Source organism: Dermacentor silvarum, chromosome 1 (assembly GCF_013339745.2).
Source record: "Dermacentor silvarum isolate Dsil-2018 chromosome 1, BIME_Dsil_1.4, whole genome shotgun sequence".
In the NCBI taxonomy this organism is placed as follows: Eukaryota; Metazoa; Arthropoda; class Arachnida; order Ixodida; family Ixodidae; genus Dermacentor; species Dermacentor silvarum.
In genome coordinates, this window is record NC_051154.1 from 369,162,912 (window position 1) to 369,178,716 (window position 15,805).

At 46.3% G+C, this 15,805-nt stretch overlaps 1 protein-coding gene across 1 annotated transcript in view; it reads right to left on the minus strand.

Moving 5' to 3' along the window:
* The window catches only part of LOC119437453 (serine protease HTRA2, mitochondrial-like), a 44,791-nt gene that overhangs the window by 18,857 nt on the left and 10,129 nt on the right, over positions 1 to 15,805 (minus strand). The window contains exons 4-5 of the mRNA XM_037704478.2: positions 12,364 to 12,588; positions 1,969 to 2,077 (exon numbers count right to left, since the gene is read on the minus strand). Coding sequence (XP_037560406.1) covers positions 1,969 to 2,077; positions 12,364 to 12,588 — 334 coding nt within the window. The remainder of the gene's footprint in view (positions 1 to 1,968; positions 2,078 to 12,363; positions 12,589 to 15,805) is intronic.

The window sequence follows — 15,805 nt, forward strand, 5'->3', positions numbered from 1 at the left end:
GTTCCTCGAGCCACTGATAAATTTTCCTTGGTTCTGCGCTCGCCAAGTGGCTAAAGACGGCAAGCACGAGGTGCGCTCAATCCAATGAACCTCCATTACCCATGCCCGAGTGTCAAAAAGCACATCAGAGTGCTAAACAGCAATGCGCAAACTGCGCAATAAATCCACGAGCAACTTGTAGCCACCCAACCTCCGAAAATGGGCAGCGCACCTAGGCTTTCGCACGTGAATCACGGAGGCCGTAACTTACCACCATGCGCATTTCTCCCGTTCTTAGATAGGGTAGGTGCCGATAGCGTGTGTACTGACGTATACATAGAAAAATTTTAAACGAAATGCGCAGAGCACTGCAAATGCGCGACGCAATAAAGAGTAAAAACGGCGCTAGTGTCCAACTGAAAACGAAGCGGCAGAGTCCGCATCGCCATGGTCCTCAGAGGCAATCGTACATGATACGTGACTGACAGCAAAGCCGGAATGCTACGGGCATAATTGTGCCCTTTATCTTTGCATTTATCCCCGCGCATAACACCGCGTTGGTGGCCAGCCGTGTGCCTTCATAAGTGCATAGTCGGCATCCATGATCGCATCAATAGCCATCCCAATTTCGACTGCAGCAGTTGCGGCAAACAGTAGTTTCGTTTTGACTCGGTGTGCGCGCCGGCTGTGGGCCTTCACAACTGCGTAGTCACCATCCATGATCACGTCGATAGCGACCGCGGTTTCGTCTGGACTTGTTGCAGCAAATGGTAGTTTCGTTTTGACTTGGTGCGTGTGTCGGCCGCCTGCCAATTTAGAACCTCAAGGTCGCCACCCACCTTCGCATTGATAGCGACCGCGGTTTCGTCCGCAGCGGTTGCAGCAAGCAGTAGTTTCGCTTTGACTCAGTGCAAAGCTTTCGAAGATGAAGAGCACCGGCTACATCGCGATGGACGACCGATTTGTTGGCGACCAGCTTACCAGTGAAAAAATAATCAAAATGTGCGCGCGGTAGTGAAAAGCGCGTCTCAAATATCGTGGCAGCGCTGAGAGCGCTAATCAATCACGTGATGAGAATTTCAGCTTCCGCAGTGCTCTTGTGCAAAATAGAAACAAAATTTGCTGATTCATTCAGTAAATGAAAATGTGTTGACGTAGTAAGCACTCGTTTGTCTTGATACCTTCGATAATTAGACATTCGGTTAATTTGGCCATTTTATTTCAGTTAATTCGGAGGGGGGGGGGGTGTTCTTTGGAACTTCATGGAGCTTAGCAGGGTTCCCTGGAATGAACATGCTTGAGAACCTCTGTATTAGACCCTAGCCCATTTTGCTTGCAAAAATACTCGGTGCGCATTACATTTCTACTTTGCTTAGGAGCTTTATTGTCATTCATAATTTTGACAGATAAAAGGTGGGCGCACATTTGTTCAGGAGTGATGGGGCAAATAGTGCCAAATGAATCAGCATTGTGTTCTGGCGCTTTTTCTGCATCTTGTTTAATTTCATCCGCTGGGTAATTTGTTCAATTTCGTCGGTCCCACCAGGGTCAAACTAACGGAAGTCAACTGTACTAGTATATGAGAGAAAGGGTGAGAAGTTGCTGTCAGGTATGAGTATTTCACTGAAAAAAACATGAGACACACCTCTATAGCTCCAGACAAAAATGTGCAATGGCCCGGGGAAAAACTTTCCGAGCTGATTGCCATTTCTTTCAAAAAAGGTGATTGGCAGTGGACAACACACAACAGACTGACATGCTCGTTCTCAATCATGCGAAGCACATGGCAGCTGCTACATTAGATTCCACTGTGACCATGCCAACAGCACATTTCTTATAAATTTTCCCTGGTTGAAAAGTTCTCCCATCTCACTAACAGAAGCTGTGGCTCTATCTTGCTGACCCTTGCTACAAGCTATAAAAGCCCTTGCTGCATATCGTTTGAATGATGACCTGAGTAGGTAATTAAATATGGTCATTTTTACTCACGGTTTTTCTTTGATGCCTCTTCCAGAAAGTTCATCGCATAATCAGCCGGGATGGCAAAGGAGATTCCTGCTGTGACTTTCATTGTGTTGATGCCAATCACATTTCCATCCTATGACAAAAAAAATAATAAAAAGAAAGCCCGAAATAAAAATCAGCAATTTTATATGTACTGCGTAGCAGTATAACCACTGACAACAAGCACAGATATAAAAACCTGTATTTCTCGCATTGCATTCAGCACACAACTGGGCCGGGATTTTGCAGTGATGCCTTTCCGATGCTAATGCCTTTTCGCGCTTGGTCCGCCCACGTTAACGGGATCAGCCGGCCGTGAGTGGTGGATGATAAGACTAGTGTAGACTAAAGCATAGCGCATTGCTACAAAATACCGGCCCTGCAGTGGGGAATAGGGATTTATGGAGTTAATGATGGGTTGACTGATTGATAAATTGAGAGGTGGTGTTGGATGTGCCAGAGCAACACAGAGAGGCACCATAAGAGAGGTGCCATATTGGAAGGCTCTGGATTTTTGCATCACCTGTGGAATTTTGAATCAGTAACCCAAAGCTCGGCACCCGAGCACTTTTGCACTCTGCTTCTCTCGGAACGTAGCTGCTTCAGCTGGGAATCAAACTTTACACCTCGTGCTCAGAATAAAAACGTCTTCATAACACGGCCAGTGCTGTGGATTGTTAAACCTCTCTCTACTGTTGATGAGTCTAATCATCCCCGGAAAGTGCACCAAAATAGCTGATAAGAAGTATAGTCAGTGTGAAGCCACGTTTCTGGAAATCTCTGAAAAATTTAGTACACCTTTTGTCATTTCCTGCAGTGCGAAAAGGGTTAAGTGAATGAACGAAACAGACTACAGTACAGTCTACTTATACCAATTTAAAAAAAAATCTGATCGTTTTAACCGATCATCACTACAGTATAGACCACTTATAACGTAACCGCTTAAAGTGCAGGACTGGATATAATATCCAGACTCCTGTTAATTTTCCCATAGCACTCTATGTATACGTGTATCGCTTATAGTGCAGTTGCAGGACGCGAAATACCGGTTACAGTGCGGCTGCCTGGAAGTTCGGCAGTCAACCTAGATGGAAAACGCTCCCCTCAAGCTACAAATACCGTATTTACTCGAATTTAACGCGCACCTTTTTTTCTGATAAAACAGGTCCAAAAATTGCGTGCGCTTTAGAATCGAGTCTGACCCTAAATCTGCATTACCGTATCGCTATCGGCATTTCAAAATGGCCGCTTCGCATGCACGTCGAGCCTAGCTACTCTTGAGCCTAGTTACCGTAGCTTCCTCCGTGTGCTGCAGTACACGTTCCTAGGCAATAGTCTATCGCCTGTCATCACGTTCTCTGCGTCTGCTCTATCAGCATGAAGTACCGAGTTCAACATGATGCCACATTTAAAAGGAAAGTGATCATGTGTGCGGAGACGGACGGAAATGGGGCCGCATCACGGATGTTCGGAGAATCCTAAACTTGCGTTCGGGACTGGCGCAAACAAAAGGAGAGGATTTTCACCAGCAAAGCAATGCGAAACGGTTTCAGTGGACTGAAGCAGGATGTAACCTGCAACGATCCACTTCGGCTATACGATCACCTTGACCCTATCTTGAAAGCAATCTGCGACGCGGAAAGTCTGCCACACGCCGTGTTTTCGTCGCTTATAGGTCGCGTTGAGAGACATGATAGCACGAAGGTCAATTTGCTCGCCGCGCTTCATCACTCGAGCATTTTGACAGTTAGTTTCTGCGGTCAACGAGCGAGATGTGTTCATGTTTACTTGTGCGTGCGTGACACCGTGCTTGTTAATTTATTTAGTAAGCGAATACAGAACCTAGAGCACGGTGACAGCGACGCCAGAAATGCGCCTGGAGTGTTCATTATCGCAATAAATAGTTGTCTTGGTTATAGTGCGGATATTCGCGACTCTAGCGACTCCGGCGTAGATCTTGACTGCTGTAAAAAATGCTGCCAAATATACCCTTGTAGCTCCGAACCCAAATTTATCACTTGCACTAAAGAATAGACACAGATAGTAGGCTGTGAAAAATAAAACATTTATTTATAACTATAAAGAGCGTGTCGAGTATTAGGCATGCTGAAATAGCCAGAATCTGCACTTGCTTCTACGGCAGTTTAGGTTTACAACTGTGGTGTGCAATCGCGTCCAGGGCCGGTATTTTGTAGCGATGCGTTATGCTTTATTCTATACACTCATGGCCGGCTGATCCCATTGATAACGTGAGTGGACCGTCGCTCTGACCACTGACCAAGCGCGAAAGGGCATTAGCATCAGAAAGGCATCGCCACAAAATACACGCCCAGGTGTGTGAACACTGGCATTAATACTTAAGCCTGCACGAAATCAATGAGCGATTCGACCGATGACAGCGCACTTTGCGTGAACATCGGCTTCAAAGACGGGCCATTGTCAATCTTGTCATCACTGCCGCTGCTGCCATCATCTCCGTTGCACAATGATCGCCTTGTCGAAGATTTCTTCATAGAACGAGGTAGCACTATTTTCACTGAGAAACTCCTCCATCGAAGCAGCACCTGTTTCATAGGCAAGGAGGAACATAGCCTTGAACCAGCACGTGCTGCTTTCCTCCTCGCATTGGTATGTGCAGATCACAGTTTCTCCCAGCGGCAGCTTAGAATGTTCAGGGGTGGGACTGCCCAAAGTAATTTCAGAGCAATTTTTTGAGCAAATAAAACTGCGATTAGGAGCAGTTTGGAGCAGACAAAATTGTATTTTGGAGCAGCATGGAGCAGACTAAATTTCTTTTTAGAGTAATTTGGAGCAGAAAAAATTTCATTTTGAAGCAGTTTGGAAAGCAACCGAATCTGAATTTTGGTGGAATAATGGAATATGGCAGTGCACTTGGAAACTACGACGAAACACGGAATAAACCAACACAGTGCATAGTAGAATCGCCCTTTGTAGCTATGGCGTACAAGAATATGGAAGAGTGGGACGAGCAGTAGCACGGCGCATGCTTTTCTGTAAAGCCGAAAGCATCGGCGGTACTACGATCTAACTATATATTCCCGCGCCGACGCTCATGGTGATAGCGAAAAATGTTCTCAAATTATGCGGTCCAATCGACGCGGTAAAATAATTTCTGGGTCACCATATGTCACCGCAGACCCAGATAGCCACAGTAAACGTTGGGCTGGTATAATGTAATAAAATTATTACAAAATGCTTTTATCAACTATATGGACATCCAGTGCATTTTATTGCGATAGCAATTACATAAACACTCCTGGAGCATTTTTGCCATCGCCGTGATGTTCCGTATAGAGTTCAAGGGCGATAACACCATGGCCATGCCGTATGTGCGAGTGAAAGCATGCGAGGGGAGCCGACGATCGCAGCTCAATCTGGCGCGTGCGAGGGAGGAAAGCGGAGAGCAAACCCGCCTTCTCTGTCGCGCGAAAGGCCGTGGGGAGATGGGGCGTTATGCTCCGGCAGCAACTATGTATTTTGTGATCAGGGGCAAAGGGAACTGACGATCGCGGCTCAATCTCGCACGCAAAAGGGAGGAAAGTGGGAAGGCAGCGCAGGAGAGACGGGGGGCGGCTTCTACCCTGCCAATAACTGTGTACTTTGCGCGGCTGCGAGTGCCGTAACTTGAAAGCAATCTGCAGACGGCTCATATGTGCTGTCTTCTTGCCGCACAGCTTGCGTTAAAGCGATAGACAGCATGAAGGTCACTTCGCTGCCTGCTGCTGTCACGGTTGCTCACGTGAGCCAGCAGCACCGAGCGTCCGGGGACACCGAGTGTGATGTGTTCATGTTTGCTTGTGCGCGCTGACACCATGTTTGCTACACAAATTCAGTTCGTTAGCCAAAGTTCCCAAGTTTATAGGGCCGATAAAACTACTATGCTTCATACAGCAGCTACTAATTTGTTCACACAATCGATGCTTTGCCTTTGGGCGAACTGCAACTTTTTATACCAAATCCGCCATTAGTCCATGTTAGAGGAAAATGGCTCAAGCGTCACCCAATATGATCGTAAACACAGACTAGAATAGTTTTAGGTTATACAGGGCCTGGGGACAGAGATGCCCGCCCGCTGCGGTGCTTGCCTCCCTAACATCTAGTTCGCTCGCAGCATCCTCAGCCTACTTGTTGTTGTTTTGCGCCTCAGCTAGGGAGCGCCGCGCCGCTCGGCCTACTTGACCATGTTGTAGTAAACTCTAAATACAGCCGCCCTGGCCATTCCGACAACAGCGACAACAGCCGGGAGTGGCCGCGCGCGCGCCGGAAGCGCCGAAAAGTCCAGTTTTATGAGCGCGAAAACTACGAGAAACTGTGCAGGAAGCGCTGTTGGCGGTGTGCGGAATGTGAACTGGCTGTTCTCTTTTTCGGTGAATGAATCCGCTCGCTGTTCGCGGCCACTGCCGAATCACACATTCCAAAGCCGTTCAGGCGCAGGGTAGCGCAATTCTGGTCAATTTTTCATGTTTGGCGCAGGAATTAGCGTTTCTATCAAAATGGCGCAATTGGCGCAGGAGTCCCACCACTGAATGTTAGCAGTGTCAACGCAAATTAGTGCGATTCTATCATGTTCCTCTGTGATTGCTGTGATGCCAGATAACTCAAGATCAACAGACTACCACTCTGCTTTATACGGCTGGAAAAATAACTTTTGGAAGTGAATGTGACGTGCATCCTCAGACGCAGCAACTCCGCAGACTCCTCCACTGCTGCTGGGCACAAGCGTTGGCTTTGGATTGCCAGCATAAACCAGAAGGACTTGATTGATGCCATCAGTCTCATCACGTGTATGTTCAGAAGATTTTGTTTACGGTGAGCACATGGCGACGAACTTCGCACCCATGATCAAAATGCGATATGAACGAAAGGTGCGTATTTGAGCCGGTCAACTATTGCGCATGGACGAAGTTAACTATTTGTTCATGCACACACATTAAAGTTACTCTGTTCAAAAGTGTTTAAGATTACCAGGCTTGGCAACCAACGTTCTATTGGAAGTTGACCGGGGACGTATTACGAGAACAGTACGTGGTGACTAAAAAAATGAAGGTGTACTCTTTTTCGTTCTGTAACCAAAGCCATGCCTATCTATTGTGTGCCTCTAGTTTGCATAGGCTCTGCTGTGCTTACGAATCTCGGAGGCCAGCTGTCTGGCCGATGTCACGCACTGCGAGCTATATTACGTCAGAAAATAAAGTTGCTGTTACAAAGAGTAGTTGTTCGTTTTTCAGCTCTGTCGTGTCGGCAAGGTGCGCTTGCACGTGCACCACAAGAAATCGAATAGTGCGCATATTAAAGTGAAGCATTTCTTGGCGAACATTTGTCACTATGACAGTATCTATGTATCTATCTATCTATCTAGTCGCCTACATCTTGGTGCTCTCATGGTCGCTTTTTTAACTTGTTATGTACCAAAAGTGCCATAGTATGACAAGAGTGTATGACGAACATAAATGACAGGTCATGACATGAATATCATGCCGTGTCATGTAGGTCATGAAACAGCCGCCTATGTCTTGGTGCTCTCATGGCTGTTTCGTTGACTTGGTACGTTCCCTGCACACCGCTTCGCATAACATCGATTCCCACAGGGCGTGGGACCTGCCAGCTTTTTTTTTTCAATGCGTTTTTTTTTCTGGCTTATCGCAGCATATTCGCGGCCACTGTCAGCAGGTCGTTTCACTGAGTACTGCCTGTTCACGGCCCTCCCGGTCCAGCTTTTTTACAGTTCTTTATTTTGTAAAGCTTGATGGCAGGGTGCCAGGTAAAAAATGGTTAGAAAACTGTAGCACAAAAATTTTAGGAGCATGAAAGCTAGCAAAATGTGTTTCATCGACACTTCACTAGTTATCTAGATAGGAATGTACGTTGAAACGGCAAACCGCATGGCACACGGACCTATCTCTGATTGTTGTCACCTGGTACCTTAATAGAGTTCAAGGCTAGACATACTGTAACAACATGTTGCATGAAAGGTACTTATTGACAAAGTTCAGACTTGACTCGCCTGCTATTTTGATTGCGGGCAGAGCTGTGACACAGCCTCTAGGCCCGTCACCGTTCGATATTGCAGCTATACAGTGGAACCTCGTTGATATGATTCTGCATATTACGTTTTTTGGAATAATATGTTTCTTTTTCTTTTCCCAATAATACGATTTCGTCGGATAATACGTAGGATGATATGATTTTCGGATGGTACGCTTTATTTTCCAGTTCCCATGAAGATCATATGAACAAGATTCCAGTCTATATATATATATATATATATATCGAAGCTCAAAGCATAGTAACGACATGCTAAGAAGTTTTCTAACTGCAAAAACTTAAGACCTCTCAGGAAAACGCGAAAACTTGCTACTTGTCAACAGCACATTCGCTGTGCACCCTCCAGCGTGATCCCACATACCAGCATGGTGCCGGGTGAAAGACGGCACTGTGATCGCAAATAGGTGGCGCCCTCGATAAAACGGTCTATAGAGGCTAGAAGTAGCAATGTACTCGGTAATATCAGCGGCTTCCACTGTGTTGGTTTCACTATCATGGGCGGTTTCACCATGGCAAACAAAGGCCGCCTTTTTGAAACAGTTGTTTATGGTGGAAAAGGGTCCCTTTTTCCATTGATTGGCATGCCCACTGGTTCCAGCCTCCTTCATGATCGCAGGTGCTCCCGGTTTCCAGAATCGTCAATATCGTCGACTGTGCGAGCTCATACTTCTTTTAGTCTTGCAAAATTTGCAGCTTTGTCTAAAGCGACAGAGCTTTGCGATTTGTCGGCACTGTCATCTACAAACTGGGCTGTCCACTGCTTCGGGGCTGCTTCTGTGGCGCATTTTCTCCATAGTTTCCGCACTTGCTGAGAGATTGTAGAAACGGCAGGCGCCAACGCACTGCCTCACTTTTCAATTTCTTTTTTTCCCTTCTCTCTCTCTCTACGGATGTGGGTGGAGCCTGATCACGGACGATACATGTTGCGGATGGGAAGCAGCTGGTGTCATCTTGTGGTGCGCTGCGCCAAACTTGCAATGCTCTCCGTGGCTTCCGCAATCAGAGTGCAGCTGGGACACGCTGTGTGGTAATGGCAGCAGATACGAACTCGCGTAGGCAAACTTTTCGCCCTGTCTTCAGCATAGTTCGTTTAAGGGGAACTTAGCAAGACAAATGTCAACCCCAGTCTGCATGAAAAACACTGCCCAGAAAACAAAATATTGATTGTTGTATCCGACTTGTGGTCATAATGTATTGTTATATATATCGTTATATGTGGTATCGTTATAAGTCGACTGCACTGTACTACATATCTGCAATGAAGAGAAGACGTAAAATTTGGATGTGAACATAAACTTCTTAACACATACACCATCACTACTGCCCATGATATACAGTAAGCCTCCATTAATTCGATGCCGTAAAAACAGGCAAAAATTTCAAGATAACCGAAACCACGAAATTAGAACCCCGCTGCCCGCACATAGACTACATAGAGCCTTTATAAAATGTCCCCAGTAATATTCTCAGTCATTTTCGCATGCATCGGCACCAGACATTTCGGCGTCTGCGGGCAACAACATTACTGGCACTGTCCCAAGAAAGCATGCTTGGCACCGAGTCAAGATGACTGATCCTAATGCATTATTTGAAGCCAGCCATCCGCACATAACTGGTTCCAAGTATCCAAAAAGGTGATGCTGCTACTTTTCGTATCATAATGAATTCCGGACAATTTCACTTCGAAAACCAAAGTTGTCAACCTCATTGTGGATGGCAACTAGGTGATCTGAAGGCACACGGCCAACGCAGATTCTTGCGTGGCGATAAACACAAGAATAAAGGCTATAAAGGCACAAATAGGTACAAAGTGTTCATTCCTGTCCAGTTTCCGCTGATTGCTATTGTGATGCAGACTCTGCCACATCGTTTCGGTTGGACGCTAGTGCCGCTTTTGTTTCTTTGTGTTGCACATTTGCGATGCTCGGTGGTTTTGCTCTGAAGGGTTGTCCAAGTTAATTGCTGCGCGGTCAAATAGGTCCAAATAACCAAGTTTGAAGACATTTAAATAAAGTGTTTGCCTGCCCGGTCTAGAGAACGAGCCTGAATTATTTGATTTTCCAAATTAACAAGGGTAAAATTAATTAAGCTTTACTGCATAGTATTTTTTCCATGCACATGAGGGGAACGCCAGGATGTGAAATAATTCCAAATGAAGACCGCGAGACCATGTGAGCGAGTCATTACAATGAAAACGGTGAAAGCAAGATAGCAAACATGACCCGAAGTTTCATGGCCAGTAAAGAAAATATTAAAAGACTCTGGTATCATCTTGCTCTCACTCTCCCTCGAGACACACTTGCAATATCAGATTTTCTTTGTTATGTATGTACAGTAGAACCCTGCTGTTTTCGGCCACTCCCGGCATAGCTCTCATAGAACCCAATGCATTGGTAATCCCACTGTTATGACCGTTCCCACATCATGCGTTGCGAACTGCCACCCCGTGCCGGCCCAAGCAGCCATTTTGACTTTTCATGTCGCTTGGCTTAGTGGCTTGATGATCGGATTGGCCGCCCAAAGTGCTAGGGGCAACACCTATGACATATTTTCGGCTTCCACCAGCAAAAGCATGGCCTTTGAGATCTGTATTTGCTATCTAAAGATGGTGTCTATGACGTGTTGTGGCACTAAAAGTGGTTTTGGCGCATAGATGTTCCGTATAAAGTTCAAGGGCGATAACGCCGTGCGCCGTGCGCCGTATGCTCTATGTGCGAGTGAAAGCGTGCGAGGAGAGATGACGACCACGGCTAAATCTCATGCACGCAAGAAAAGCAGGGAAGAAGCGCGCCTTCTGTTGCGCTCGAGGCACCGGCGAGGGAGCGAGGGGGAGGGATGAATAGCGGGCGGCGTTGTACTATGGCATCAACTGCGTCTTGAAATCTTGAAAGCATTGGGGGCAGAGTCTAGGCAGTGTAGGTGCGTCGGCGGCTTGTAGGTTTGTGCGCGCTGTGTTCTTGGCGCTCAGTTTGCGTTGGAGCGATAGACAACAGCACGAAGGTCACTTCGCTCGCTGCTGCAGCGGCGCTTGCTCATGCTAGCGTTTGACAGCGCGTGTCCGCGCTCATCGAGTGTGATGTGTCCATGTTTGCCTGTGGGCACTGACATCATGCTTGTTAATATAGTTAACAAAGCGTGAATGTTTACAAGTTTATACGGACAATAAAACTAGTATGCTTACTTTGTATAGCAGTCTACTAATTTGCTATCGCAATTGATGCTTCTGCTTTCGGGCGAAACTCCGACTTTTGTTTCACACGTAAGAATTAAAATAGTATTGTGTGCAGTTCAACACTACTCATTTCTCATTTTTTTCTGTTCCTCGGCTCTTGCGTTTCCCCACTCCTAAGTTTTTTTTTTACGGTCCTGTGAAAAACGTATCAGCGAGGTTCTACTGTAGCTGGTTCCAGACAGACAGGTGTGTCTTATCCCAATGCACATAGTGCAACGAATAAAATTGCAGAATTATTATGACTCGCAGTTGATCTACAATACTTGACACCTATAAATATAGTAGCCAATAGATTAATTTCATGATTAGTTTGCCTATGCCAGTGCTGCCTGCTGCCACTAGTTATGCTCCTTAGATGGCTGAAAGGTAACTATGGAAAGGTGCACCATTTCTTGTTTTTTTTTTTCAAAGTGAAACACTGACTGAACCCATGCAATGAAGAGGCAAAGAGGTGGTGATTAAACAATTGTACAATAGAAGTGGTTGTTCACACCCTCTCAATAATTCTATGAAAAATTCACAGTAGAGTTCTCTCCAGCATTTGCCTTGAGGTTGCCTAGAACCCAAGTACAGTGGGAGAGTGGCAAGGACTACAGGCATCATGGCGCTGGCAAAACAGGTGCACATGCGCTCTGAACATGACAATGTCATCGATGTTTGACATCACCAACTAAGTCAATCACTTTCGCCACTGCTTATCTGATGGTTCTGTTTCTCACCACAAAAAATGACCTAGTACTTGCATCTCTATTTTGTGCCACCTTTCTATATTAGACCTCCCACTGGTGGAATACCAAGCTCCTGATTGCTTTAATAACCTCTCACTTGGCCGAACACATTTCTGAGGTACTCTAAAGTTCATTTAAGTCAAGTTTTACTGTACACTGAAGTAACTGTAGCATGGCTACAGAATCATGGCACCGCAGCAGTCATTTCTTTTCTAATTACTAAACAAAACCTGTGTTGGCAATTCAAGTTAATGATTTTGATGGTGCAAGCTTATTCTCATCTCCAAGCCTCACAAAACTCTGGGGTGGCCTGTAAGCTTTAGATAAAATAAATGAAAAGAGAGGAGCACTAGCCAGGTTGATGAGGGGTCCTCCTGAGTTGCCAAAATTGATGGCGGCATCAGTCTGGATGTAGTCCATCTCGTTGTGAATGCCGAGCTCTTTGCTTGAACGGTGCACGGAGCTGACCACACCAGCCGTGATGGTGTTGTTGAGGGCAAGTGGACTTCCCATGGCAACTACCCACTCGCCGGGTCGAAGTTGGTCTGTGCGGGTGAGTTGTAGCGTCGGCAGACCCTTCTGCAGTAATCAGCATAGAGAGGCCTGTGAGGATCCACCTAGCACACCTCACCCTCAAGATTGAACACAGTACAGATGCCCAATTTTTGACTGCATTATTATAGCAAACAGCAATTGACAGCAGGAAAACGAGATGATTGTGTTAGTTGACTCATCACACTTTGGTTCTGTATGGCATGACTTGTTGCAGTGTTGTGTACACAATGCGCATATGTGCTCAAAATGTAAGAGGTGGTTTGAGGCCCTTTAAGGCATTTTTTCACCCTTCAGCATCACTAAAATATACAGCAGCAGAATAGACTAAGAATTTATAATTCTCATGTTAGCTTCATTGTGCGTCCACAAATATGAATTGCTCACTTGGATTAAAAAATAGTTCAGGTAAAGAATAGGAACAGAATTGATCACTCCACATGCCAGTCCAGTATTTTGAAGAGACTTCGCCACTCGAGAAATTTGCCTATGTATATTATATCGTGAAAAACAAACCAAAACAAGAGAACCCACTTGATAACCACATATACAGTTAAACCCCTATTAACTTGAAGCTGTAAAAACCAGAGAAAAAAGTTAAGATAAGCGGAGTTTCGAGATAAATGAAATCACGAAAATAGAAGCTTGCTGGCCATGCACAAACCACACACAGCCTTTTTAAAATGTAACCAGTAATATTCTCGGTCACTTTCGCATGCATCGGCAGCGGACACGTTGGCGTCTACGGGGCAACCGCGTTACTAAGGCACTGTGCCAAGACGGTGTGCTAGGTACACAGTGAAGACGCTTGATCCTAATGCAATATTTGAAGCCAGTCATCCGAGAATGACTGGTTCCAGACATGCAAAAAGCTGACGTTGCTACTCTCTGCATCGTAATGAATTCCAGAAAATTTCACTTAAAAATCTGAAACTGAACTGTGGAAGAGCGTAACTGCCACGCCTTTAGCAAGAAACCCACGGGTGACACGGTATTTCAGCGTTACGAGAGCATGAAGCGAGCATCCTTATCATGCCGGGATCTCGTTGAAACACAGTGGGCTCGCTTGCTGGCTTCTCTTGCGTGCAGTGTGGGCTGATCGCGCCTGCTCAAAAGTGCCAGTCATCTTGCTGAAGGTCCCGATTAATGCGCTACGACTACATTGATGCGCCTCTGAAAGCATCTAAATGTGAGGAAAAAAATAAAGTAGGGGCGTGCGAATGCCCGAAATTCACCAAATTGAATAGACAATGTTCGAATAATTCGATTCGGGATACGTCAGCCTGATGTGGGGATCGCACACACTGCACCCGAATGGCGCCGTGTAGGCCGGGGCGGCCTCTCGGTACAAGGTTCGTCTGGGTCGACCAGACCGATCGAAATTATAATGCGACGAGGACAGGGGGAACGGCAACAAAAGCCGCGCATATTTTGCGAAGTGTGAAGATCGGGCCGATTAGCCGCCGATAGGCATGCAGATCGTGTTGGATATGACATCTACAGCGGCAAATTTTTGTCACGGCCCCACTGCCTAGGACATTAGGCCTAATTAGCGCTGCTTCATTGTGGGTCGGCGATCAAAGTTAGGGTTTTGTGCCAAATCGACGCAGATCTATTTGCATGCAGCCGCGCGAGACTTAGAAAGTCAACAAACTGCCTCGCACCACAAACAAAAGCGAGTGCACGAAATTGCAACAAGACGGCGGCACAAAAAATGAGCTCCAGTTAGTTTATCACACGAAATAACTTACAGAATAAAGTGACCTCGAAAGTGTGCATGTAATAAAGCGTTGTGTGAAATAGTAAACAGTTGGCATGATTTCGACTCGCAAGCAGTCAGTGCAGCCGCAATCGTCTATGCGAAGCGGCTCGCCTGGCTAGAGCGTCGTCTTGTCACTACCAACGGGGCCAAGATAACTAATTGTATTTTCACTTAAGAGCAACATAAATGTGCAGACATTGATTGTATTGACGAAGACAGGTTCTTTTTTATGATTTGCGGACGGATTGCAAGGGCCGTCGGCACCAGATCTGACAGCCAGCGAGCTAGGCCTACCCGTCTTGTGCGCGGCTCCTTTGAGTCAGACAAATGGAGCCATCTACGGTGAGCGGCGGCTCTCAGTATCCATTCAAGGCGCATGCGCAGACAACCACCGCGGAAGAGGTTTTCAACATGGCGCGATGCAATGAAAACTGCAACACATGGCGAAAGAGGATCACATCGGTGTACTGTTGTGTGAACAGATGCCACAACAGTTACAGAAACACTGCTGAGAAGTTGCCAAAGGTGGAGTTCTACCGATTTCAGTGGAAGTGGTACGAAAGTGACAGCAACAAACCCTTGATGACGGCTGTACTTTGTACAAGGTAAACAACAGTCCTCATTCTTTGCGAGCAATGGGGTGCTGTTATGTAGCGATGCCTTTCCCAATGCTAATGACTTTTCGCGCTACGTCAGTGGTCAGGGCTATGCTGGTAAAATCCGTCATCTCTAAGTCTCATCTCATGCTGAGGGCACAGCATTAGCTATGTTTTATCTCTATTATTGAGATCAGCTGTTTGTTTTGATGCCGCTAGGTCTACAGAGGTGGCACCAAGCCGTAAAACTGGTTTGATTTCTAGCAAGCAGATGGTGCCACAGCATCAGCACCAGTGATGCATTAACTATGCAGAACGCTATAAAGACGTAATTGTCCACTGCATCATTAATTTACTATGCTCTAGTATGGTACGTGATGACGGTGGCGAGCAAACTCCAAAATGACGCCAAGCAGACAATGCAGCACGGTTGAACAATTATAAGGGCAAGCATTCTAATATGAACAACATATTATCGGCAAGCATTCCGCAACGGCTTGTGGTCCATTTACCACATCGGCCAGCGGAAAATTTTCGTCATGGCCACACTGCCTTGGCCATTAGGCCTAATCAGCACTGCTTCATCAGGCGTTGGTGACTAAAGTTATGGTTTGGTGCCGGATCGGTGCAGTTCCATTCGCAGCAGCCGCATGACACTCGGAAAGCCAACAAACCGCCTCGCAAATGAAAGCGAGAGATGGAGAGTGAACAAGGAGGAGCAGGAGAGGGGGGGGGGGGTAGCGAGCATCGTGCTAATTTGTCGGGACCTTCCAGGTTTCAGAACGCTTGACAGGTGGCAAATCACGCCCAACCTGACCATGTGACAATGGCGCGGACGCTGCCTGCTCTTTACCGTCAGCGCCGGCTACACGCGGAGCGATGATTG